Below are 27,980 nucleotides of genomic sequence, written 5' to 3'. Positions count from 1 at the left end.
AACACTTGCTGTCATTTTCAGCACTGATTTATTTTTAAATATTTGACTGGCGAATTAAATCACACATGTGTAACACAGGCGCTGATTTGTTGCCATAGGAACTTCAATGTCCTTTGGTGCCATCTGTGCTCGTTCAGAAACCCTTTGTAGTCAGCATGCTTCAGTTTCCAACTGTTGTTAATCCAGAAGCTCAGAATTAAGCCACTCTTTGTATTAACAGCCTTTTGATATGTATTTACCAGTAATGCTCAAAGGCAAAAAAAAAAAAAAATAAAAAAAAGAAAATTTGAAAAGAAAGCATTAATTAATAAACATCATTATCATCATCATCATCTAAATAGCTACATTGCAAAAACAGACACAGTATGCAAACTGAACCTCAAGGCCCAAATATGTCACTTTATTAATAAACCAGCAAGCAAGAAAGAAAAGAAATCAATATTGAGCCCCCATTTAGAGTCTATAAGAGTTATGTTTCCTGACATTTAGGGGCACCAGACAAATATGTCCAGAGGCAAGAAGCAGTTATTGGAAAGGGGACATGATACTGGTCATAATGAAAGAGAAAATGCATGGAAATTTAATTGAGGATTAAATTCTGAGTTTTGGGCCTGTGATGAGGTGAACCACTGGAGCTTCCTGATTGATATGTGAACATTTGTGAGATTATACCTGACTGTTATGAGTGCTGGTATTTTGAGGAAACGTTGTTGACCTAATGCATCTTTTATGCTTTAAAACTTAGACATAATGATCTAATTATGAGATACCTGCTCGTAACAACACTTCTGACACATTATATCATGAAATGCATGTAACTGAGTGTAAAATGTTCCCAAAATGCTCTTCCTTCTCATTTAGGCAGATTCACAGACTGGGCCGGAGGGAGATTGTGCAATGCAATGTGTAGAAATGATAGGCTCATACACACACTCTCGCAGGTGCAAGTTCCCAGATGAAAAACATGCACAAGTGAGTATATTTAACAAAAACATTCAGTACCATTTACTGCAGTGTAAATGAATAGCTGTACAGAAATTTAAGTCAAAGCTGTATAGCCATTAAAAACACGTGCATGAAAAGAAACGAAATTAGAATACATACATGCTTTGTGATATTTTGGACAGTTGCCAATCAGCATTCATTATTAGGGTCAGGTTTCCACTACCTGAGATGTGATTGGATGACTGCATATTTGTTGCAGCTGGTAGCCAATGATTTTAAAGAATCCTCCTGAGAAATGCAAACACTCAGACAGTCAGACAAGAATTTTCTCTGAGAGTTTGTTATATGGGTTTTAGCGTTTAGCATATAGAATATAGTCTAAAATAATTTCATGATGATTTTTAATAAATACACATTTCATAAGCGCCTTTGGGATATGAATAGCTCTGTAAAATGTACAAACGCAACAAGCACTGTGCTCACACTTCAGTCTAAAGCACTGCTGTTTATACAAATACACACAAGAGAAAGCTCTGAAAATGCCTTTTAGGCTTTGTTCGCACTGCACCAAATCCGATTTGGTTTTAAATCTGAATTTTAGGACTGACTGTGAAAAAATAGTAAACTGAGTGTACTCAGACACAGTTCCGGGCAATACTGTGCAGATAAGAGTTGCTTCCTATACGACGGAAAAATATTAAATCCAATCTGACTGTTCAGACTGAGACACATTCCAAAAAAAATTAATAATTTGAAAACACATTTGGATGAGGCTTGGATCAGGTTTTTCTTTTTTCTTTTTTTTTTTCTTTTTTCAGACTACCAAAAACTAGTCAGATTTGGGTCAGATATGCCCAGAAATCAGATTTTTGCTCCCTGTCTGAACAAAGCCTAAGGACTGACCTTATATTAGTTCTAAGAAGTAACTTTTGTGTAACTAATAAGAGCAAAAGGGTAGGGATGTAAAGATAAAATCTCAATGATGGGGAATGTCCATCAGGTGACATTAAGCACAGCAGATCAGCAGGTGAACTGATTGGTTGGTTTGTTCCTTAAACAATTGACAAATAGTCCACAGACTGAGTCGCCTCCTCACAGATTAAAGTCAAAGGTAAGGTCAGACTTTGCCATTTTCTGTTGGTACACAGCATCAAACTTGTCATTCATGGACACAGTGAAAATGTCCTTCCACTGCCCAACACGACCTGCAGTAGATAAAGAAAACAGATTTTATATCAGAAACAGAGCTTTTGATTTTATGTAAGGGATTCAGATCACCTCACATCTAGTAATGACAAACTTAAAGGCTTTCATACTAGGTTAAATCCAGTGCTAACTAGTTTTGCTAACCCTGAATTGCAGTGCAAAAGGTACACCGTACACAGTATACAACCCAGTTAACCCAGGGTTTACAAATATACAGTGTGAAATCTGGAAACCTGACTATCTAGGATTACTAACTCAGTGTTAAAAATCACCCTAGGTTAACAATTTCAAGTGTAAAAATTCAACAATTAATGAGACCGTATTATATTTTCATCGTCACTTAGACTCACCTTCTGCCCCTCTCTCTATCTCCCCCTCTCCCTTTATCTCTCCATGTGCACTGTTTATATAAGACCCGACTGTATGCAGTGACTTTTCACCATCATGACAAGCCAAGAATCCATGCTAAAAGGAAATTGTATAAGACACAAGAAAACAAAAACAAAAGAGACCAAAACTGCAAATTATAAAATAACGCAATAACCAAGAAAACTGGACGACCTTAATGTGTCTAAAAGAAAGAGTACATTTTATTTTATGTAAAAAATAAGAAAGAAAGTGAACTAAAGAAAGAAAATAAAACAAAAATAAAAGATAGCAACAGAAAATATTTTTGAAATTACACTACAAAGTGACTAAGAAGCATTACATATTTTCACCACATGATGGCACTGTGGGAGTTAACACGCCAACATTCCTAAACTCGTTCAATAACTGAATAGTTCACCCAAAAATGAATTATCTCTAAAAAAAAAATTACTCACACTCATGCCATCCCAGATGTGTATGACTTTCTTTCTTCTGCAGAACACGCATGAGGATTGTTAGAAGAATATCTCAGCTCTGTAGGTACACACAATGCAAGTGAATAAATCTCCACCTTTGACCAGCCATGACCAGTAGGTGGCAGTATGCACGAAAAAAATGTGTATCACCAAAAAACAAAAGAAGAATGTGGAAATGAAATGTGAAAGAGAAAGTAGAGATTTATAGTTAAAGAGGACTTTAATATTACTCTGTTTCTCACCCACACCTATCATATCGCTTCTGAAAATATGGATTTAACCACTGGATTACTTTTATGCTGCCTTTATGTAGCTTCAAAGTTCTAGTCACCAATTACTTGCATTGTATGGACCTACAGAGCTGAATAGTCTTCTAAAAATCGTTGTTTGCATTCTGCAGTGGAAAGAAAGTCATACATATCTGGGATTGCCTGTGGGTGAGTAAATGAGAAAAAAAAATTCATTTTGTGGTGAACTATCCCTTTAACTCACAAAGATTGTCTAAGGGCTAAGTCATCAATTAAATGAAGTAAAGGGGCTACATTCTCTCAAACAGAGACATACAGTGAAATATGTTCATAAGTTCACTTTTGGCCTTTAAAAAATAAATAAATAAATAAATAAATAAATATATTTGCCTATGCCAGTGCATGAGCTTCCATGAGAAATCAAGAGGCCTCATTGTGTTCACTGTGTCTGTCTGTCTTTCTTTCTTTCTTTCTTTCTGTCTGTCTGTCTGTCTTTTTTCTCTTAATTTATTTTAATCATTATTCACTCATCTCTCTCTCTCACCCCGGTAGATGGACAGGGCCTCAGAGTTACAGCACTGCTCTATGAGCTGGTTGCAGCTCTCCACCATACTCTCCAGCTGCGCTTTATCACAGGAGACACCCAGAAACCGTGCCAGCTGCTCCACCAGGGTGCCCAGATCCTCCAGAGAGAAAATACACAAGGCAGGTGGACAGAGAGAAAGAGAGAGGGAATGGAAATCTTATGGTAATGTAATTATGACTCACTCCTTGGTCTTAGATGAACACATCAATAATAGAAACAGCTTACATAATTAACCTCATTTTTATTTATTATTAATTTTTTATATAATTTCAATAAACTTTAGGTACAGGTGTTATTTATTTACCAGATGTTCTGTACCCATATTTATAAATAAATAAAAATTAATAAAAAATTGGAATTAGCTAAATGTAGACTACTGTAGTCTGACTACATCATGTATTAATTCAAACCAAACCACTTTTTCAAACATGTACATATTTATGTTTTTGTCACATCAGTTCCATTAATGTGAATTCTCCGTTTTTATGTATTAAAGGCTTGTTAGGCTTGATGATTATTCATTTGGTGAGAGTTCACATAATAACTGTTAACAATACCTTCATAATAAAAGAACAACAACAGGTTTTACAATTTTTATATATTTGTATATGTTAATTACTTGATTATTATTAATATTATAAGTAATAATAATATTTAAATTTATATTACATCCTTTATATAAATATATATATAAATATATATAAGCATATAGGTTTTGTGTGACCTCTTAGACCACATGAAGACTGCTGAATCTGATAAAAACAGGAACAGGTTGTCATACTGTATCTATATGTTCTGCTTCTATACATTCAAGTCTGTTGCCTCATAGGGTAACCTATTGTGACACGCAATATCTGTGCTTTCACGCTGGACTCTGAGCTCTCTTTATCTCAGTACCCCATAAAGATACAGCGACAACATATTTGTTTAAGCAGATTGACTACCAATGATATCCCTCTCGAGCACATACATTAACACCTCCTACCTATAGAGGGTGTTTCCAGGAACTGTTAGCCTTATGACATTAGTTCAGTTGTTCATTAGCACAGTGGAATAAAATGTAGCAAAGAGTGTTTATGGGTGGTCAGGGGTCTCTTTGCACAGACTGCACTGTAGAAAATTTGACGTATGTGATAAGATGTATTGAGGTTAAAAAGAGACTATAGAAAGTGTAATGGAATGCGTATGGCTTACTGCATATGTTAATGTTAAAAATCGCAGCTGATGTTTCTTCAATTCATTTACACGGCAATTGGATGGTCAAGCGCATCACATTGTGGGATACAGTGTTCCACAAATTTTGCCTGGTTGTGTACTGCTCATTTTGTCAAGTCATCTGGGTATTCAATGTTGAACTAGTACAAGTACTACATGTAAAGTGACATTCTGTTCAGAACATCACCAGAAAGGGAGGCAGGGTGAGTGGATGGAATGAGTGTATGTGTTTGTGCCAGAGTAACCTCCATTGTACCTTGTACATGTCCTCGTATTTCAGAAAGAGAACATTGGAGTCCATGCGATGCTCCCAGAACTCCTGAACATGTTCAAACCAGGAGCCATATCCCACTACAGAGAGAGAGAAAGAGGTAAATTCAATTCCAGTTCCTCTATGCTCTCACACACTTTGCTTTTTAACAACATGTTGACTCTGTCTTATGTCTGTGTAAACATGTGACTGTGTTTGTCTCACTTACACTTGTCATTCATGAATCGTCTGCAGAACTCCTGGAATGTTCCACGGTAGCTCATTGTTCTTAAAGAGCGATGAAACTGATAGTAGGACACCACAAGGTCTTTAGGGTTCCTGGCCATGTAGATCACCTACAGAAAACACATGGAAATATTTGCATAAAGGCCTAATCAAACTAAAAGGGAAATGAAAAAGTTAAGTAATTTGCTTTTCAAAGGCCTAAATAAGTGAGTCCCCCCAGAATGGGACTGACAGCCTCAGTCGCCATTCCCTTTTATTGCATCTTTCTTTCATTCAATGAAAGTGAATGGCGACTGAGGTTGTTAATGCATAATATTTTACCTAATATCTCCTCTTGTTTTCCACCAATGAAAGAAAGTCATCTGGGTTTCGACTGAAGTAATGGTGAGTAAATAATGCACAATTTTTCATTTTTGGGTGAATTATCCCTTTAACACTCCATGAAGTCAAGTCAATCCAATGATAGTGTGTTAGGCAATTGTGTCGTGTAGACACTGTTGTGTGCATGAAACCTTGTGTGTTAGGACTAACCTTGCCTTCTCCATTGTGCATTGCTGTGGGCAGGAAACGGTATGGCAGGTGACTTTTGATCAGACGAGGTGATGTCAGTTCCTACAGAAACAAAAAACAAAACTGCACTTTATCAGTTAAAGAGATCAGATTTTATTTCTTATTTTGCTCAGTATTGGCCAAGATCAATGCTTCATTGATGGCTATGTTTTGTTTAATGTGTTTGTGTCAAAATGAGAGAACATGTACCTGGATAATCTCCAATCCCGGTTGTGGGTATTCCAACACAGGAAGTTGCTCATCAATATTCATTAGCCCGATCTCATCTGGGTCAGCTCCCTGGCTCACCAAATACACTACCTCCTGTAACAAACTCGTACCTATGTGCACGAGAGAAAGAAAATACATATAGTCACATTGGATGTATTATAAATGGTAAAACTTTCCCAGCTTGCTGCACTTATGAGATATATAATGTAAGTGCATTTGTTGGAATATAGCCTCACCTGTAACACCAATAACAAGTCCAAGTCCACTTTTTTAATTTTAGCCAATCTTTAGTTGAGTTGGCTATGTTCTCCAGATATGTTCAGATACATGTATGGCAGAGGCTATTCACTAAATGTAAATTGCAACAAAAAGCATCTTCTCTGCAAATGGTTGCAGTTACTATTTGCACACCTAATTCAGTACTAACATACAGTAGAGGCATCACTGCAGCATGTGTATTGTGTTTATGTAGAATCCAACAAACACCCTACACCAACCCCTACCTCTAAACCTAACCCTAAACTTCCCTTACAAAAATGAACCATTGTTTTACTACAGTAAGCATAGCAAAATAGATAAAATCATAGTTTCCACAAAACTAAACATGGTTACTATGTTAACACCATAAATAGTGCAGTAACACCTTGGTTTACTGCATTAAAATGATGGCTTCTGACAAAAAAACATGGTTACTACAATATTACTATAGTAAAACCATGGTTTATTTTAACCGGATCAAACCTTTCTCTCAACTCTCTGACCTTCATTGTAACTAAATCATTGCGAAGAAATCAACCTTTATATTAATTTCTATTTATTATTATAAGTAGTATTAAAGGAAATAATAAGAGTGGAGACAGGAAACAGGATGGAAAAAAGTGGGACAAAAGCTGGATTCGAACCTAGGTCGTCTGCACAAGAAAAGCACATCCACACCATCGATACACTACAAGCCATTGCAGTGACACTACGGGGTGCAGTTTGTCTTCAGTTGTGTGTTTCTACCAGACTATTGGAGTGCAAATAGCTGCACTGTGTGGCAGGTGCTATTTACACCTAGTGCTAATAGTCACTCTCTAAATGTAAATGTATTCATTTTGCAGATGTGGATAAATGGCAGCCTTTTGACAGCCTTTCTAATGAGCTTTTACCTGCCCAGTAATCAGTTTTGGAAACACATCTTGATCTTTGTAAAGTCCATGTTTTTTCCACTTTCTTTATGATGGTCTTCAGTGTTCCCAGGCTTACTTAAAGCCTAAATGTCATTAATGGCAACCTTATGAGTAGGAATTTATGGTGATATGCAACCAAAAACTTTATAAGGACATCCTCTAGGAATCTTTCTGACTTAGCTTGTATTATCTTACATATTGTTGGTTAAAAGAGCTTATTAACACTGAACAAATGTCTGATTGGTCTTGATTTTAGCTTTTATGTCAAGCAAATTTCAGTGAGGGTTTTTGATTTGGAATCCACTGTTAGTTCTTGGTATGTGATGTACAGGAAACACGTTCTAAGAGAATATTTGAAAAAAAAAAAATTGTAACAGTAATTGTGGAATGGACAAAGTCGGTTTAAACAGAAGACTAGTATTAAGTGGCAGTAGAGTTGTTAATCACCAGAAAATAGGCATGAAAAAGGCATCAAGAAGTTTGGATTCCATATACAATGATACAAAATGTTATTCCATCAAATATACAGTAAACTTTTTTCCCCTCAGTCTTGTGTGTGAGTGCGTTCTGATGCTTATCAATGTCCTCTTTCACTTCTGACTTTTGCCCCTTAATGATGAAATGTTTTAGAGAACATGTGCTTCTGGAGACTTCCCTCTAGCATTTAGGCTTTGGTTTAGAAGAGAACATGATGTTGCCGAAACTCTTTGTTGACCTTATGGAACAACAAATCAAAGGCATGATACAAACAAGACATAAAAAATCACTTTTGCTTCCATTCAGCAGTTTTGTTGTTTGTTTACATTGTCAGATACAATATAAACAACAAAAAAGCCAGGATACTCCCTCACAGGTACCCCATACAGTTACAGTATATTAAATATTGCTAGAAAAAAAAAACTTTATTTGCTGTACAGATGCATTTAATAATTCATTCCAGATACATAAACTTATTAGCTATTAAGATCTGAAACAAGTCTATTTATCCAGGTTTTTAGGGAAGATCTATCTTTCAGTGCCACAATGACATGGATCTCTCAATATGAAATCAGTTTTCCTCCATTCCTAACTCTGAAACACCCACGCTTATAGAAAGGATAACTTGTTTTATTTGCAACAGATTTTTTTAACAAAACACACAAAGTGAAGTTATTTTGCTGACACAACTTAAGTTATCAAACCTTTCTTGACTTTTTATTTACATTGTCGATTTATGAATTTCTAGGCATTTGTTCAAAGAGGAGATTGCTCAAAGAGATTAAATCATTTAAACTTGATTGCAATCATAAGTGAATGGGGAATATGGTCTCAATGTGTATTTACAGCCTTATGCTGACTAATTTCTCATTTGAGTATTTTTTTTTTCATCTCATAACAGATATCTGTATTTCATGACACATGTGGAAAAAGTATTGAAACTTCAGCCCGCAATGTCATTAAAATATTTAATGTGGAGGAACAAAAATCAGAAAAATTTTTAATATAAAAGTGAAAATTCACCCAAAAATTAAAATTATCTCATCATTTACTCACACTCATGCCATCCCAGACGTGAATGACTTCTTTCTTCTGCAGAAAATTCGGATTTTTAGAAGAATATTTCAGCTCTGTAGGTCCATACAATGCAAGTGCCAAAATTTTGACGCTCCAAAAAGAACATAAAGGCACCATAAAAGTAATCCATACGACTCCAGTGTTTTAATCCATGTCTTCAGATGTGATATGATAGGTGTGGGTGAGAAACAGATCAGTATTTAAGTCCTTTTTTGCTAGAAATTCTTCTCCCTGCCCAGTAGGGGGCAAATTATCATGAAGAATGTGAATCATCAAAAACAAAAGTAGAAGAATGTGAAAGTTAAAGTGGAGATTGACTGAGCAGGTAGGAGAAATTATAGTAAAAAAAAAATGACTTAAATATAGATCTTTCTCTCACCCATACCTATCATATCACTTCTAAAGACATTGATTTAACCATTGGAGTCATATGGATTACTTTTATGGTGACTTATATGATTTTTGGAGCCTCAAAATATTTGCACCCATTCACTTGCATTGTATGGACCAAAAGAGCTGAGAAATTCTTCTAAAAATCTTCTTTTGAAAGCTGATGAAAGAAATTCATACAAATCTGGGATGGCATAAGGGTAAGTAAATGATGAGAGAATTTACATTTTTGGGTGAACTATTTCTTTTGTAAATCTCATTCAGATCTTGATTCAACACATCAGAGTATGCACCAACTCTGCCATTCCCTGCTCACCAATCTCTCAACACAGTAATGTCTGTTTATAATGCAGAACCGAGTGCCAGTACAACGTGTGACTCTATTGACTTGTCATCCATCACGGCCCGCTGGAGACACACATTTCAGTGTGTAACACTCAGCAGAGCTGGGCCTTCCCTCCGTTCGCTGAATTACACTGATGCTGGTGTGACACAACAGTATATGCAAAGCAAAGCAATTTCAGACCCTCATACAATCATTCTTACTTTCCTGCTGTCTGTCTATCCTGACACTAAAGCAAATTTGTGACACTGACTGTGTTAACTCCTTCAAATATAAAGTCAGATTCCTTGTTTCCACCGAAACACAAAAAAAAGCTCTTTGGAACATTTTCATAAGAAGCCACATCCACAATAATTTGTTTTCAATGTCTTAACATCATCGTTTTCCAAAGTATGTACTGTAGTTATGGAGAGCATTTGTGAAACCATGGAAAACTCTATTCTAGTGTGAATGTGAGGCGCAAAATAGCATATTGCGTTGCGTACGTATGTGTTTTCAAAATGAAAGTGTTTAATCTTAGAGTCTAATCTTAAAGTCTCAAACCTCAGTTTTTAGTTTCCTAATGTCATTGTTTTCCAAAGTATGCTGTGATGGAGAGCATTTTCAAAAATCTCAGTTTTTGCCATAGGAAAATGCTGTTCCAGTGTGGATGAGAGCCATAAGCAGCTAAATCAATGCGTTTTCAAACTAAAACGTAGTGTGGACATGGCCTTAGACATTAGGACCCCGTTTTCACTAGTGGTCTTAAGCCACATCCACACTAATCCATTTTTGTTTGAAAAGGCATACATTTTGCTATGTTTATGCCTCATCTACTCAGAAAAGGCGTTTTCATCCAAAACAAACACCATAACTGCATACTTTGGGAAAAACTATGGCTTTAAGGAACTGAAAAGATAAATGGAATAGTGTGGAATAGTGTTGACACGGCCTAATGCTTTTGTCATGGTATCTGTATCAAACTGTTTATATTTAGATGGCCTGTGACTGTACTGGTGCTGTTTACAGGCCCAATCTGTTTTTGTCTTTATGTTATTCTAGTGTCTTTTCTTGCTGTGCAAGCAGGAAAGCAGAAGATAAGATGGCTCTCACATGCACCTGTACTTTCCTGTCTACAGCTTACTTTTTTATGCAGGACAAAAATAGCTTGGGACGCATTCACTAACAGTCCAAAGTGGTAGCAAAAACTATTGCATTTTTTTTTTCACCCCAAAAAATGTACTAGCACATGAGTCAATCGACATAGCAACAAGCATGCGTGCGATATGGTGCGCTATATCCTATCAGGAGACCCACCCGTCCACACACAGGGCACCGCGCAGCGCCTCTGCAGTGGGCCCACATCTGAAATGCACGCGTGGGCATGGCAAACATTTCAACTCGCTGTTTCGCACATGAACGCACAATTTCAACACGCCCAGCTCTAATTAATCATTCATACCGACCAAAGACCATGCAATCTCAAAAATGCATGACTTTTAACTTTATTTTTAGAATGCAACACTTGTGGTTCAAAATGTTTTTTGAAAATGTTTCTTAATCAATAGTCTACAGATCTTGCCAATGTCATTTACGTCAATGATGAGTCATGCATATAGGCAATCAAAATTTTAATCTGTCTAGAATTTAATAACCACTTCAGATGCCTATGGCATCTTAAATCATGAGCATAAATAAATATGCATATTCTTTATGTCCACAAGCTCTCCGAAACGGGCACTGGGATATCCTAAACCAATTCGTGTTTATATATATATATATATATATATATATCATGATCTAAAAAATAAATATGCAGAATTGTGACTGTCGTTTTTAAAATGCGTACGTGACGTTAAAGAACTCAGAGGCACCCTTATTGCATAACACCTTAGACAGTTGCATCCTCGATTAAGGAAACATGCACCTTGAAAGCTTTATGCTGGCGGGTGCATTTAAATACCTGATTTGGGGTACGTGACGATCCATATGTCGCTGTTTCTTAACGAAAAGTTGGCGATCTCGTCCATCTTGCCCCTGCAGAAAGGAGGGAGTCGAACTCCATGATACTCGAAGTATTTGTTCTCGTATTCTATCGGGGTGCTTGGCGTGTCCACCTCGCTTTCCGCCATCCTTTAACGCGATCACACGACGAAAAGCTTCAAGGAATCAATTGTTTACAATATTTTGGTCGAAGAGAACGCATTTGATATCCACCAGCCCCTGATTGTTTGGAAAAGACGTGCTGCTTTGCATGCGTCTTGACCTTCAGCCAATCAGGTGGAGGAGAGATGATGTAATGGGATTCTCTCTCAGTGATGGTGCTCAGCATCAGCACCAGTCGGGGCACGGAAGAAAGCTGTTAATTTGTGCGAGTGAGAAATAGAAGTAACAAACATACTTCTGTAAGAAGCTATACTGTTTTATGGTGCATTTATTATGTGCTTTCAAAGCACTGCTTTGGAATTATTTCGTCTAATAGCCTAAATTAACAACTCGGTTAGCAAAAGTCACAATTAACTCTAAAAGTAATTTGAAAAAAATATATTTCGTTATTATTTCGCTCGTTTAACTGATGGAAAAAGTTGAACGAGCTGCTCTGAATTAAGTGCTTGCGTACAAATTTAATCTTTATCATGTTTGTTGACTAACTACTGAATGGTTATGATATTATACTTTGTAATAGCTTTCATTTAGGCCTATAAATCACTGTTCAAATATGTACATATTTGCAAATAGGCTTTGTTACGGAGACATGGCTGACAGAGGAGGTTGGCCGCGATATGCCGAAGGGGGCAGCCTTCGAAATCTGGCCCAACAACTTTTGGGCCAAACCATCCCCCCCCCCCCCCCTCCCACCACCACCCCCCCCCATCAAAACGGTGGAGATGATTGTGGACTTTAGGAGGAACACCCCAACACTGACCCCCCTCACCATTCTAAACAGCACTGTGGCAGCAGTGGAGTCATTCAGGTTCCTGGGCACTACCATCTCACAGGACCTGAAGTGGGAGACCCATATTGACTCCACTGTGAAAAAGGCCCAGCAGAGGTTGTACTACCTTCGCCAGCTGAGGAAATTCAACCTGCCACAGGTGCTGCTGATACAGTTCTACTCAGCAGTCACTGAGTCTGTCCTCTGCACTTCAGTAACTGTCTGGTTTGGTTCAGCTATGAAATCAGACATCAGAAGACTACAAAGGACAGTTCGGACTGCTGAGAGGATTATAGGTTGCCCCTTGCCCCCCCTTCAAGAACTATACACTTCCAGAGTGAGGAAAAAGGCTGGAAAAATCACTCTGGACCCCACTCACCCTGCCCACTACCTTTTTGAACTGTTGCCTTCTGGCCAACGCTTCAGAGCTCTGAGCACCAGAACCGTTAGGCACAGGAACAGTTTTTTTCCCTCAGGCTATCTATCTCATTGCTCCATTGAGCAATAACTATGTGCAATACACAGTTTAGTCTTTCTTATATTTATCCAACACATCCAACCTCTTCTGCCATTTCATTCCTCTGGAAAAAAAAAAAAAAAACCTTTGCACTGTACATAACAGATTTGTATTTACACTGTACATAACAAATTGTATTAGATTTGCACTACCCATGTGTATGTGTGTATGTATGTATGTGTGTGTCTGTACGTATGTGTATAATTATTTTTTATTTTTTATTATTATCTATGTCTTGCTGCTGTTTTTGTATTGTTTTTGTATTGTTGTACACTGGAAGCTCCTGTCACCAAGACAAATTCCTTGTATGTGTAAGCATACTTGGCAATAAAGCTCATTCTGATTCTGAATGTAAAAGAGCTAAATAAGGCGATAAAACGTAAGATAAAACATGCACAGAAGGAATATAAAGAGAATGTTGAGAAGAAACTTACAACTGGAAATGCAAGAGATGCGAGGAGAGGACTGAATACAATGATGGGTAGACAAAGGAAACCAGTTCAACAGTACAAGGACCCTTTTAGTTTTGCAAATAATTTCAATATTTTCTATTTAAGATTTGACTAAAACAATTTGAGTGATTTGACTGTCTGTAGTGAAACGATGATGACTCAATCACAACCTATGATTATAAAGGAGAGGGAGGTTATCACTGTGCTTCGTAAGCTTAAACCTCATAAGGCCCCTGGCCCAGATGGTCTGAAGGGGAATGTTTTAAAGGAATGTGAAGCACAATTAGGATGGATGTTTCAAAATTGTTTAGATAATCATTTTGTACCTTTGGCCTGGAAAAATACCACTGTCATTCCAGTGCCCAAGGCACCCCATGCAAAATCTTTTAATGACTTTTGACCCATTGCTCTCACATCAGTTCATAGCAAATGTATGGTGCGTATAGTATGTAAAGAACTGTCATCTCAAATAGGTGGATCCATGGATCCCTTGCAATTCGGCAATCAAGCTAATCACAGCACTGTAGGTGCCTCTATCACTCTCTTGAATATAGTCCAACATTATCTGGATACAATTAACACCTATGTTAAAATTCTTTTTATGGACTTTTCATCCACCTTTAATACAGTTCAGTCTCATCTTCTCCTAAAGCGCTTATATGATTTGGGTGTTAGTATCCGGAAAGTATTCACAGCGCTTCACTTTTTCCACATTTTGTTATGTTACAGCCTTATTCCAAAATGGATTAAATTCAAAAAATAAAAATAAAAAACGAAAAAAATCACAAGTACATAAGTATTCACAGCCTTTGCCATGACACTCAAAATTGAGCTCAGGTGCATCCTGTTTCCACTGATCATCCTTGAGATGTTTCTACAACTTGATTGGAGTCCACCTGTGGTAAATTCAGTTGATTGGACATGATTTGGAAAGGCACACACCTGTCTATATAAGGTCCCACTGTTAACAGTGCATGTCAGAGCACAAACCAAACCATGAAGTCCAAGGAATTGTCTGTAGACCTCCGAGACAGGATTGTATCGAGGTACAGATCTGGGGAAGGGTACAGAAAAATTTCTGCAGCATTGAAGGTCCCAATGAGCACAGTGGCCTCCATCATCCGTAAATGGAAGAAGTTTGGAACCATAAGGACTCTTCCTAGAGCTGGCCACCTGGCCAAACTGAGCGATCGGGGGAGAAGGGCCTTAGTCAGGGAGGTGACCAAGAACCCGATGGTCACTCTGACAGAGCTCCAGCATTTCTCTGTGGAGAGAAGAGAACCTTCCAGAAGAACAACCATCTCTGCAGCACTCCACCAATCAGGCCTGTATGGTAGTGTGGCCAGACGGAAGCCACTCCTCAGTAAAAGGCACATGACAGCCCGCCTGGAGTTTTCCAAAAGGCACCCGAAGGACTCTCAGACCATGAGAAACAAAGATTGAACTCTTTGGCCTGAATGGCAAGCGTCATGTCTGGAGGAAACCAGGCATCGCTCATCACCTGGCCAATACCATCCCTACGGTGAAGCATGGTGGTAGCAGCATCATGCTGTGGGGATGTTTTTCAGCAGCAGGAACTGGGAGACTAGTCAGGATCGAGGGAAAGATGAATGCAGCAATGTACAGAGACATCCTTGATGAAAACCTGCTCCAGAGCACTCTGGACCTCAGACTGGGCTGAAGGTTCATCTTCCAATGGGACAACAACCCTAAGCACACAGCCAAGATAACAAAGGAGTGGCTACGGGACAACTCTGTGAATGTCCTTGAGTGGCCCAGCCAGAGCCCAGACTTGAACACGATTGAACATCTCTGGAGAGATCTGAAAATGGCTGTGCACCGACGCTCCCCATCCAACCTGATGGAGCTTGAGAGGTCCTGCAAAGAAGAATGGGAGAAACTGCCCAAAAACAGGTGTGCCAAGCTTGTAGCATCATACTCAAAAAGACTTGAGGCTGTAATTGGTGCCAAAGGTGCTTCAACAAAGTATTGAGCAAAGGCTGTGAATACTTATGTACATGTGATTTATTTCATTTTTTATTTTTAATAAATTTGCAAAGATTTCAAACAAACTTCTTTCAAGTTGTCATCATGGGGTATTGTTTGTAGAATTTTGAGGAAAATAATGAATTTAATCCATTTTGGAATAAGGCTGTAACATAACAAAATGTGGAAAAAGTGAAGCGCTGTGAATACTTTCCGGATGCACTGTAAATTCTGGTGTACCTCAGAGATGTGAATTATCTCCTCTGTTGTTTTCTATTTATGTCAATGCACTGCAGAGTAATGACAGTAATCTTTCTCTTATAAAGTATGCTGATGATATGGCTCTGGTTTCATGTCAGGAGGAAATGAACAGCCCCTCTTATAGTCTTGTCCTTTGGTTTGATAATAGTTTTTTTACATCTTAATATCACAAAGACAAATGAGCTATGTTTTGGGAGCCAAAGAAGAGCTGGAAGCAGAGGCCCTACTTATAAATCAGTTAGCATAAAGGGCCAAGATATAGAGCAGGTCTCAAATTTTAAATATCTAGGTATGATAATTGATGATAAACTCAATTTCCAAAGTAATGTAGATTTTATCCATAAGAAGGCAAGGCAATGCCTTGCAATCCTCAGGAAACTGAGGAGTTTTAATATTAGTACACATACTCTAACCATGGTTTATAGATCAATGATTGAAAGCATCCTTACATTTAACATTGTTTCATGGTATGGAAATCTTACAGATAAACAAAGGAATAAACTCTCACAAGTCATTAACTTAGCAAGTAAGATCATTGGACATACACAATCTGCACTCCAGGATTTATTTTTTCATTTCATGGAAAAAATGGCAATTGAGATATTTAATGATTACACTCATCCCCTTCACTCTACTTTTGAGATGCTCCCATCAGGGCGTAGACTTAAAATTCCTATGGCCAAAAGAAATGTATATTAAAAAAATAGTTTGTTCCAATGGCAGTGATTATTTTAAACCGCATTATTTTTTTTTTTAAATTAAGATGATGGTTGGCACTATGGTATTATTATTTTAATTGGTTGTTTGATTCATTTACTAATGTTATTCTGGGATGCTTGGAAGTTTGTTTAAGAACCATGTTGTTAGCTTTATCTTAATCAATTTTGTGTTTATGGGTATTTTGTGTCAATGTGTAAGTAGGCCTACTATGTGACAAACAGAATGGATAATACATTTAAACTAAACGAAACATTCCAATATCTGTATTAATATACTGCCATTATCAAAGTTTTATTTGCATGTCTACCTATTTGAGAGGATCCTCGTTGCAGACTGTAGCGCGATGATGTAGTCATGGATCGAATCCTCTGCGAAGTAGATTTTATTGACATAGCCTAGTGAATGTTTGGGTTTTTATGCATTACACTGAGTACATTATTACTTAGAATTAAAGTATTACACTGAGACATTTGTTTAATATAGCATAGCTTTTAAAATGGTCATAACCATGGATTTCGTAAATTACTTTTCCTTGTTTTTCCTCTTCACCCACAGAAAACAAATATATAAATTAAGCAATATACGCCTCACTATAATGTGCTCCTCATTTTAACATCTCCTCTGCTGTACATAAATGCCATGGGGTGAATTATTTGTATTTGTATATTAACATGTAGGCTAGTGGTCAAACTTAGGCCTACTTGGAAGTATGCAAAAGTGAAATTAAAGTGAATCTGGAGCGCTTTAAAATGACGCGCTCAGCACACCGAACCAAATGGAGCACATCTGTTATTCTGAGCATGTGATGGAGTTGTGGAGCACAGAACCACTCTGAATACACTGTAATTATGCTTATACACAATACAGACAGGACAGAGCTGCATGCCTAGACTTTGAAGCGAACAGCTTGATTTATCTATTTATTTAATTAAATCGTTGTAGCCTTTTGCAGTTAAATAATCACACGATGTCATGCTGTGATTTTAATTAATTGTGCAGCCCTGATATATTAGTGTGTGTGTGTGTGTGTGTGTGTGTTATGAACATATACTGTATTAATGACCGTTAAGTACGCTACAGTAATAAAACAAAACATTAAAATGATTACGCATGCGCATTAAAACATCCACTACGTCACTAAAATCCAATACACATGGGATTAGATCCACTACGTCATCGCGCTACAGTCTGCAGCAAGGAGTACTTGACCTATTTGAATATATGAATTTTAATACGTTTAAGAATACTGTAATAATAAAAAGAAAGTTATTATAAAGTGTTGCCACATATAAAAATAAAATATAGACTCGCTTTCAAAGCGCATAAATTGGTGGGGCGGATACTATTATATGAGGAAAGCAAGTCGTATGCAAATCCCACAGCGTTTTTTGTTTTTCTGGAGGCATTTGAGGAACTGAGACACTATTTTTTTATATATATATTTATTTATATATATATATTTTTTTTTTCACCTTGCGGTTCAGATCTTCCGTAATACTGTGCTCCAGCAACGATCTACAAAATTCCCAGCGAAGAGTTAAATTAGAAAAAAAAAAAATGAAAACACATTTTAACATGACCAATTAGGAATAACTTCCGTGCCGGTTAGCCCCACCCATTCTGGAACTCATGTTTAATCACAATGGTCATTCTACCTTTTATTTCTCCGGGGCTGCCGCTTGTTTTCTATTGGCTCTAACGTTGTCAGAAGCAATAATTTAAGACCAAAAATCACAAAAACAGCACACAGACACCGACAAACGCTGACACAAACACGGACGTGGGGACCTATAAAAGACAAGATTTTAGTCCAAACTAACTTATTATAACGTCCTAATATTTCAGCAGCTATATATGACAGTCATGTTTGATTTAAAGGGCGGGTGGAATCTCTCGTTCGCTGGATGCGGATTTCTGGGGATTTATCACATCGGCGTTGCGAGCTGTCTTCTGGAGCAGGCGCCCTATCTGGTCCGTGGAGCCAATAAGATCTATGGAGCCTCCGCAGGGGCCCTCACTGCCTCTATGCTCACTACTGAGGCATGTCTAGGTATGTATGTAGGTCTCTCCAAGTCTGTTTCTAACCCTACCTATACAGCATCAAGATTAACCTATCCTATGATGCCCCAAAACGCTGTCTTGGTAGACAGCACACTAGGTTTAGAGGCACAGCCTGAGTCAGTATTTATGTAATTTCTACTAATTGTGGGTTTTCTTAGAAATTTCGCTTCTAAAAAGAAAATATTATAATCAAATTTAGGTTGGTGGTTTAAGATCTATGTTGGTGGTAACAAAAATGTTGTAGGTTCAAAGCGTTCCATAAACTATTTGAACAAAACTACAGTGGGATGAAAACTTTGAATGAAAATGAAAGTGTCAGTTTAGTGACAAAGTATCAAACTAAAATCTTGGGTTTGCCAGCCTGTAGCAGTGTCCCATATGTGACACATACCTGATTTTCAATTCAATTTCAATCTAAAACTTTATTTGCATTTAAAAACAATGTTGCCAAAGCATTAATACACAAAACAGATAATGACAAGGAAATAATAATAATAATAATAATAATAATAAAACAGTAAAAAAATAAAATAAAAAAATAGAATTAGAATTTCTTTAAAACAAAAAAAAGTTACACAATAACATAATATTAAAAACAAATATACATATAAAAAAGAATAATATTTCAATTAATAATAAGTCATTAACAAACATTATATGATGTAAACTGATCAACAGTTTAAATAACATTCAAATATATATATATATATATATATATATATATATATATATATATATATACATACACACCTGTATATCAAAATATCATAACAATTCATGATATTTCTAACTATTTGAATGTACACTTTGGCCTAATAATATTGATAAGCATTATAAAACAATGCTAAAAATAGTCAAATGTTTGTTAATGTTATCAATGAAAGATATTATAAAGTGTTACAAAGAAAATCTAGCTTTTAAAATCTAACCTCTGATTTAGAAGGTAACTTGTTACATTGTTACAGCAAAGAATTCACAATTAAATAAGGTAAATGAGGAAAGTAAAGTGGGACTCAGACTCTCACATCGTGTTAGCCAAAACTCAAAGGTGGAAGTCTTTCACTTTCATATTATATCTAAACTGGGCATGGTGAATCAGACACTAATCAACCTTTGTTTTATTACATTCAGAGATTGTGTGTGTGAGTTTGTGAATGGCTGATCAATATCTGTATTGCAGTTACTGTTTTGTTGTCAGCTCATGTTCTCCTGGACTTGACTTTCATTCTTGATTGTTTGTAGATTGCTTAATTCATTCTTTGTGTAATGTCCATGCCTGTGCGCTTTGTCTCGATGTAGAGAAATGTTGTGAGGATGTCATCGAAGTTGTCAAGGAGGCACGGAAGCGTAATCTGGGCCCTTTGCACCCGACATTCAACCTGGTCAAAGTGTTACGTGGAGGCCTGTATCGCGACCTGCCTTCCAATGCACACACACTTGCCTCAGGCAGACTGTGTGTATCCCTCACACGAGTCATGGATGGACAGAATGTTCTGGTCTCAGACTTTTGTTCCAAAGATGAACTCATCCAGGTGAGGATGCTGTTAGAAACCATAGAAACAGAGCTCAGAATTTGATAGTTTGTCGACACGCTAGCATGACGGGACATGCCTTCATAGAAATGAGGTGGCAGCAACGTAATTACTTTGATATACCACAATTTATATACCTTTATCTAAATAACAATTATTTCATATGGCCATAATATGACATCACTCTAATTTTCCATCTCTAGATAAATGCTCATAAAGCAATTATGTCATTACATTTGATTGGATAATTTCAACAGAATCATCAGTCATAATCAGGAGAAAAATCAAAAATATGTACCTGTAAATTTCCAGAGAAAGCTCTACAGATTTCCACAGAATTGGAATGTTTGTCATTCACAAATCCCCCTGCATGTTTGTTTATTAAATATTTTGACTAATTTGATTATTCCATCAGCTATCGATAACCGTTTACTATCTTAGCTCTCTTTTACACATTTTACCATGGTTAAATCCATTCCACATGTTTTCCATAAAAAAAAAAAAATTGAGATTCCGTCTGGGCCTACACATAATAAATATGGCAAGGCCAAGACTGCAATTTAAAACTGAACTGGCTTTCTTTTTTACTTGTTTTTTATTCCCTTATTTCCCTGTCTCTCATATTCCCAGGCGCTTGTTTGTAGCTGTTTCATTCCTGTATATTGTGGTTTAATCCCTCCTGCCTTCCGTGGTGTGGTAAGTGTTAAAGTTCAAATCAACAGTGATGTCATTTTTAACTCTTTAATTTTTTTTTAATTGTTTGATTTATTTAATGGAAGAATTAGGAAATTTCTACCAGAGTTCAATGCTTTTGCCTGGAAGATTTCAGTCACTGGGCACACTGAACAAACATTGGCCCAAATATAAAATATGCTAAAGAGGATTTGTAGGCATTGGCTTTCCAACAAAATCTTAGATCCTCTGGTAACATTGTGACTTTGTTTGTCTGCACAGAGCCCATCCTCCTCCCCATATTCAGTACATTGTGTTCCTTTCTTTGAATGGGGAGGAGGCACCAATGTATAGAAATAGTTTCTATACATTGGTCAATATTTCAGATGTTATCTCAATGTCCATCTGTTTATATTAACAGTGACAGCCAAGGGCTGCTTATTATTTAGGCTAGTTGATGTTAGGAATAATTGTTTCATTACATTTCCGGACTTTTCTGATGCAACAAATGGTTCTTTAACATGCAGTAAATGCCAATTACTAATCAGGACTTGCATAAAAAAAACTAAAGCCAGGTTAGTTAATCTGCCTAAACTGTAAGTGGATTAAATGGAGGTTCATCGAGTAAACTTTTTAAATGTTTTAGCTGTGAAGTTGACCTATTAAAGGAGAAATAAAAGCTATTATGCAAGTCTAATGGTCTGATCACAAACACCTTTGTGCCAGCTAAGTCCTGACTTACAGAATCAGCCCACCCTGAACTCAGCCACACTGCTATTTGTAATAGCTGGCAAATGCCAGATTTAAATGTCTTTGCTCATTACAAACATTACCCTCAGGGATGAATGAAGGATCTTTATCGAGCTGATCCTGAAAAAAAGGCCATGCCCTATTGCAAGCTCTTATGACATTTAATTGTGTGCAGAATACGAATTATAGATATCTTCCAATTAAATTTTTACTTGTTTAAATGCTATTTCTTGATATCAGCAATGAAAAAAAAAAAAAAAAAACCCGTAGAATTACCCATTATGGATATCAAAAATGAAATTTCAGCTGGCATTCAACTGATCACAAAGTATAGTCAGGACATTACTGATGTAAAAAAACAGCACCATCACTATTTGAAAAAGTCATTTTTGATCAAATCTAGACAGGCCCCATTCCAGCAGCCATCATTCCAAAACCTTATCCCTGAGTAATCATGTTAATTGCCAATTTGGTACTAGAAAATCACTTGCCATTATATTAAACACAGTTGAAAGCTAACCTGGTTCGTTAAATGAAGCTTAACATTGTCTTTGTGTTTGTTTTTGAGTTGTCACAGTATGAAATAGACTGGCATGTCTTAAGGTCAATATTAGTTTAAAAATGGCAAAAAAGAAACAGCTTTCTCTAGAAACTCGTCAGTCACTCATTGTTTTGAGGAATGAAGGCTATACAATGCTTGAAATTGACATAAAACTGAAGATTTCATACAAAGGTGTACACTACAGTCTTCAAAGACAAAGGACAACTGGCTCTAATGAGGACAGAAAGAGATGTGGAAGGCTAGATGTACAACTAAACAAGAGGGTAAGTACATCAGAGTCACTAGTTTGAGAAATAGACGCCTCACATGTCCTCAGCTGACAGCTTCATTGAATTCTACCCGCTCAACACCAGTTTCATGTCCAACAGTAAAGAGAGGACTCAGGGGTGCAGGCCTTATGGGAAGAATTGCAAAGAAAAAGCCACTTTTGAAACAGAAAAGCAAAAAGAAAAGGTTAGAGTGAGCAAAGAAACAGATAATTGGAAAAGAGTGTTATGGATCTTAACCCCATTGAGCTTTTGTGGGATCAGCTAGACTGTAAGGCAAAATCTGTACATTATTCCAAATTTTGGCCACCAGTGTATATTAATAATACAATTATTACTAGTGCAAATGTCCATTCCTGATATCAATAAATGTATTACAACTAGTTAATATGCTAATTTTTGATATCTGTAATTTGGTTTTTACTAGTGGCAGTGTTAATTTCAGATATCTGGAATTGTTGTGTAACTAGTAAGAAATCATTTTAAGATACTGTATCTTTAATACTCTTCAATTTATTGATATCTGAAATCCATTTCAAGATATCTGAAATTACCAAATCTAATATGAAACATATTTTGTAATACATTTATGAAATAAAATTTGCCTTTTTATAGTTGCAATTTAAATGTTGAAATCATTGATGTTTGCACTAGTAACAATGTAATTATTGATATGAAATAAATAATTATACTAGTAAGAAGTACAGTACATAGCTAATATATGAAATTGGAATTTCAACTAGTAAGAAATAAATGATAGATATCTGTATTTGCTTTTTAACAGGAGTGAATGACAGATCATTGTGAAATTCTAAGAGTGAAAATGCAATTACAGACATCACAAATTATGGCTTTTGCTAGTTAAAATTAAATTTTTGATATCAAGAGTGGCTAATTATGTAAGTAATGCAGCATTTTTGTATCAAGAACTTTTTTTATCAGTTCAAACCTAATTACTGATATAAAAATTTGTGTTTTTTTTTTACTAGTGGTAATTTCATTGCTAATATCAAGATTTAGCATTTTAGGCAGTGAAAATGTAATTGTAGATGGCCTATTTATAAATTATATTCTTTACATGATTAAATATCAAAAGGGCTTGTGATACATACCTATGTTATTTGTCAAGTACTCATATATGTGTAAATTTATACAAAAATAAATGACCACTGTTGGAACTGATTTAGACTGGCTTTTGCATCCAATGGGTTTCTGCATTCTCATGAATACATGATCAATGAGACTAAGAGCAACATCTCTCTCTCTCTCTCTTTCAGCGTTATGTAGATGGTGGTATCAGTGACAATCTGCCTCAGTCAGAGCTGAAGAACACTATCACCATTTCTCCATTCTCAGGAGAGAGTGACATCTGTCCTAAAGACAATTCCACCAGCTTCCACGAGCTGCGTTTCACCAACACCAGCATCCAAGTCAACCTCGACAACATGTACAGACTGAGCAAAGCCCTGTTCCCTCCAGAGCCAAAAGTGAGAGTGCCCAAACACCCACACACACATTCACGTGCCTGAGTGCTGTATGCATGACTAACGGCAGTACAGTTACATAAGCCATGTCTTTAATAAGCCCTTGAGAAACATGTGCTGTTAAATGCCCCTGATTTATCATGAAATCGCTTAAGCCCTTGAAACTGAATTACTTGTTGTCAGATTAGGAGTCTAATTTTGATAGATCCTAATATTTAAATCTTTTGAATCATTTCTTCGCTCATATTCTGATTTGTTTCAATTATTTTTATACATATCAAGACAGCATTCATGCAAGTCGAGCACTATATTGATTTTCCTTTTCTTTTAATTCTTCTTTTTCTTCTCCACAAATTTCTGCAATTAATTGATCCCAACCACTCCAGACTCCATTCAAACTTCGTTTGGCAGATAATTTGCATTTCACTTACACTGAACCTAAAACGTATATATACTAGAAACACTGTTGCTGCCTTGCAAGTGCTGGTATTTCCTTCTAGTAACTTTCTTGGTTTTTCTTTGCTATTTCTCATAGTTTCTTCTGCATGTTTCTGGCAGGTGCTGGCAGAGATGTGTCAGAGTGGGTATAAAGATGCTCTCCGATTTCTCCAGGAAAACAGTGAGTCTATTGTGTATTCATTGGTTATCCACAAAAATAATGCGTGCTATGCTCTAGAGGATATCTGGTGACATCTCTATGTAGATTTGCTAGAGGTGGCATGTCCATCAGCAGATATGACTCTGACCACACCCACCTGCTGCTGTCCAGGCAGTAAAAATCCAGTCATCACAGAAACCACAAAACATTGGGTGCTGCGGAGACTCCGCCTCTTAAAAAAGCACCACTGCTGGTTGGATGAGCAGCTTGTTGACAACTTGCCCACGCCCATTAAGAAAGGTAGAATGATCATGCATTCACTGGAATATTTTAAACCCGTAAAGAAAGAAGATGTACTATGTTAAACTTTATAATGTTACTGTGTTAACTATTTAGTGTACTGTGTGCATGCGATTGCAGTTTTTTGTGAGTCCTGCAGAGAAAAGCATGGTCTACTGGCACAGGTGACTGGTTTGCTGCCGATGCGTGTGGCTTCATACATGTTGATGCCTTACACACTACCAGTGGAATCAGCTTACTCAGCAGCACAAAGGTAAGTACCATCACTCACTATTTAACTCACTTCCTAAACTATATACAGAGAACTGTTGAATTAGGTCATATATATGGATAGAAATAAGAATATATATATATATATAGAGAGAGAGAGAGAGAGAGAGAGAGAGAGAGAGAGATGTCTATTTGTACTAGTAATGTTGATGTTTGCAAGATTTTTGGAGTGGATCCCAGAAGTCCCTGCAGATGTGCGCTGGCTTGCTGAAATAGCAGGAGGTGTTTACAGACTGCCGTGGAAAGGTTCAACATCAAAGAAAAGCAGGTAATATCCCTCAGGAGTCATTCTATTAAAGAACCAATCCACCATTAAAGGGTAAGTTCATCAAAAAATTAAAATTCTCTCATGATGTACTTACATTTAAGCCATCCAGATGTGTATGATTTTCCTTCTTCAGCAGAATCAAAGTGAAGAGTTTTATAAGCAGATTTCAGATTTCATTATAATGCATGTAAAGCCCGCTATACACTGTAGGATTTTTACAGTCCTTTAAGATTGTTGCTTGTCAGACTGTACGATATGAAGGCATTGATATCGCCATGGCACACTGTGCGACATTATGTCAGACTGTATGATACACATCGTAGCCGACTGTGGTCCCAATCGTCCCAATCAGTGAACGTGACTCACGTTACTGGAGCGTTGCGGAATTGAAGCGAAATGGCGAGATTTGCCCGGAGGAGCATTTTTTTTTTTTTACTGAAAGTCAGGACATCAGCACTTCTGTTGCTCCAATACCTCTCCATCAGAAGCATAGGCTAACATATAAAAAGAAAAATGGATTTTGTCAAATAGGCCTGTATTAAGACAGCCTGATCCCAAATACAAAAAATTACAGATGTTGAGAATGAACGCTAATGCGGGAGGTAGCCTACAGTAGTAATTAGCTACCACAAGCAAATATTCATTGTGGAAATAAAAAGACTTGTGGCCTGGAAAATTACAAACTTCTCCGTTCACGTAGGGGAAAACAAAAATGGTGGGTTATAGTATGTCTTTCTCCTCTTTTAGATTAGTAACCTATCGGCCTTGCAAAATTTTTAAAATTCATATAGACTGATAATATATCGTGCTTCTATAATTTTATCCAATTGTATCTGCTGATTTGGATTAAAACGTCCCATAAATACTTACCAAAATAAATTGTTCAAATTTTATTTTATTTTTTTATAAAATTTGAGTGGTGTGAATATTAACTAAAGAAGTTTATAGACATTTAAAGTTAAATAGTAATTAATATAAAGTTGTAAAGAAAATGCATGATAAATGTAAATATTTTTTTTAAAATGTTATCATTTATTTTCATTTTGCAAGCTATATTTATTTAATTTAGGAAATAATGCTTTCATTTCTGCTTTCAATAATGCTGCCTATTTATTTATTAAAACGAATTTTATATAAAATGAAAAGATGGAAAAACATTGAAAGAGCATGAGTAGAGTGATATCTGGGCACAAATGTTGCTACAAACTGATCTGAAATCTGCTTATAAAAATCTTCACTTCGGTTCTGCTGAAGAAGGAAAGTCATACGCATCTGGGTGGCTTAAAGGTACATCATTAGAGGTTTTTGGGTGAACTAACCCTTTAAGAAATTAGACACCTTATGGCTGAATTTGATATTATGCAGGCCCTATCCGTTATCTTGTTGTCATTCGTTGTGTAGTGGCGCCCCCTTGAGAAGATGTGTGAGTGAACCACCAACAGTAGCTCTACAGACACCTGTCATAGAGCAAAACAGACACATACCTCTTTCTGTCAGCAACCTTGATGGTTACAGCTGGACTTTTTCAGATGACCTCCGTGAGGCTTCCTCTGCCCATCCACTGGACAGTTAAAATTCCACAAGACCTTCCCCAAGACAGATGTGATTTTTGTTGGCTCACATGACAATCATGCGAGCCAAATGGAACAATATAGAGGCTGCTTGCCTTAATAAACTATATACAGACAGCTGGACTGTTCTGAAACATTTCTTGCAATTTTTTAACAATGGGAAATATGGGTTTGGGTAGTCATAAGCTCTGGAATCTGGAGTTGAGGGTGACATGTCAAGCACTCCTCCTGTGATATGACTCTCCATATGCTTCTTTATTCTCCATTCAAAACCAAAGATGTGTTTGCCAATTCTCTGGTAAAAACTACTTTTGAGTATGGTTGGTCTACTGTATCAGTCAGTCTTTTTTGCTGACTTGGATGCTTGGAACTTATTTCAGAGTTTACATTGCATCTGGTGCTAATAATTCTATGAGACCTCAACTCTTGAAATACTATTATACATCCCATATGAATCTATGTCACAAATGTGAACAATCAAATAAAGACTGTGAGCCTTTTTTATTTTACAAAGTATGAATCATAAAGTCTGTCTAATCCTCACCCTACACAGCATGTTCTTGGAAAATATTGACATTTATTGGGGGGGGGGGGATGGTACTGATAGTAATGATAAAAGTCATTTATGGCTGTGAAATCTTTTCTTGGTGTATAATGGCATGTGACAGTATTAAGGACATTTACATCAATATGTAAGTTGAAAAGCTACAGGTTTTCATTGGAAAGTCATTAAGTGCATTTCATTTTATTTTTTGGAGCAAATAACTCATGCAAATAAACATATTCAACATTTTGTTTAATGTGCAAGTGAAATATTAAAATTTTAAAGTGAATAAGTCTTGTAGCTATTTAACCATACCATCACATTTGAGTTTCAAAGGAAAGGAAAATGAATTCGAAAATAAAAATTAAAATTATTATTATTATCGTTAATAATAACAATGATAAAAATGATAATAATAATAATAAATACAATTATTTAATTATATAATTAACTGAAATTAATAAATATCCAA

At 36.5% G+C, this 27,980-nt stretch overlaps 2 protein-coding genes across 5 annotated transcripts; one reads left to right on the top strand and one right to left on the bottom strand.

Annotated features, from left to right (window-relative positions):
* Nucleotides 1-379: 379 nt before the first annotated feature.
* LOC127436900 (sulfotransferase 4A1-like) lies at nt 380-12,043 on the bottom strand. Of its 2 annotated transcripts, XM_051691395.1 has the most exons (8): nt 11,723-12,043; nt 6,301-6,431; nt 6,073-6,153; nt 5,525-5,651; nt 5,302-5,396; nt 3,789-3,927; nt 2,976-3,054; nt 380-2,150 (listed from the first exon to the last, which is right to left on the bottom strand). In XM_051691395.1, exons 1-7 carry the CDS (start codon nt 11,889-11,891, stop codon nt 2,978-2,980), a joined length of 819 nt encoding a protein of 272 aa, XP_051547355.1. In that variant the 5' UTR covers nt 11,892-12,043; the 3' UTR covers nt 380-2,150; nt 2,976-2,977. The 2 variants fall into 2 exon arrangements, with proteins under 2 accessions (XP_051547355.1, XP_051547354.1); XM_051691394.1 differs by lacking the exon at nt 2,976-3,054 and having other exon boundaries at nt 11,723-12,041.
* LOC127436898 (patatin-like phospholipase domain-containing protein 2) lies at nt 5,330-27,743 on the top strand. Of its 3 annotated transcripts, XM_051691393.1 has the most exons (10): nt 5,330-5,416; nt 18,509-18,680; nt 19,991-20,223; nt 20,854-20,919; nt 23,751-23,960; nt 24,516-24,576; nt 24,661-24,855; nt 24,976-25,108; nt 25,286-25,393; nt 26,795-27,743. In XM_051691393.1, exons 2-10 carry the CDS (start codon nt 18,656-18,658, stop codon nt 26,964-26,966), a joined length of 1,203 nt encoding a protein of 400 aa, XP_051547353.1. In that variant the 5' UTR covers nt 5,330-5,416; nt 18,509-18,655; the 3' UTR covers nt 26,967-27,743. The 3 variants fall into 3 exon arrangements, with proteins under 3 accessions (XP_051547353.1, XP_051547352.1, XP_051547351.1); XM_051691392.1 differs by lacking the exon at nt 5,330-5,416 and having other exon boundaries at nt 18,350-18,680; nt 24,727-24,855; XM_051691391.1 differs by lacking the exon at nt 5,330-5,416 and having other exon boundaries at nt 18,351-18,680.
* The last annotated feature ends 237 nt before the right edge of the window (nt 27,744-27,980 follow it).

The sequence above is a fragment of the Myxocyprinus asiaticus genome, chromosome 47, assembly GCF_019703515.2.
Source record: "Myxocyprinus asiaticus isolate MX2 ecotype Aquarium Trade chromosome 47, UBuf_Myxa_2, whole genome shotgun sequence".
In the NCBI taxonomy this organism is placed as follows: Eukaryota; Metazoa; Chordata; class Actinopteri; order Cypriniformes; family Catostomidae; genus Myxocyprinus; species Myxocyprinus asiaticus.
The sequence above is the reverse complement of the archived record's forward strand: the minus strand, read 5'-3'. Positions and strand labels throughout refer to the sequence as shown.

What these genes read in the sequence shown, in the direction of transcription:
- LOC127436898 (XM_051691391.1), top strand. Translation starts at nt 18,485, where the DNA reads ATGACAGTCATGTTTGATTTAAAGGGCGGGTGGAATCTCTCGTTCGCT. An exon ending in CACTACTGAGGCATGTCTAG is followed by an intron (nt 18,681 to 19,990) that starts GTATGTATGTAG and finishes GTCTCGATGTAG; the next exon opens with AGAAATGTTGTGAGGATGTC. An exon ending in GCCCACGCCCATTAAGAAAG is followed by an intron (nt 24,856 to 24,975) that starts GTAGAATGATCA and finishes ATGCGATTGCAG; the next exon opens with TTTTTTGTGAGTCCTGCAGA.
- LOC127436900 (XM_051691394.1), bottom strand. Translation starts at nt 11,891, where the DNA reads ATGGCGGAAAGCGAGGTGGACACGCCAAGCACCCCGATAGAATACGAG. An exon ending in CGGGATTGGAGATTATCCAG is followed by an intron (nt 6,154 to 6,300) that starts GTACATGTTCTC and finishes TTGTTTCTGTAG; the next exon opens with GAACTGACATCACCTCGTCT. An exon ending in TGCACAATGGAGAAGGCAAG is followed by an intron (nt 5,652 to 6,072) that starts GTTAGTCCTAAC and finishes TGTTTTCTGTAG; the next exon opens with GTGATCTACATGGCCAGGAA.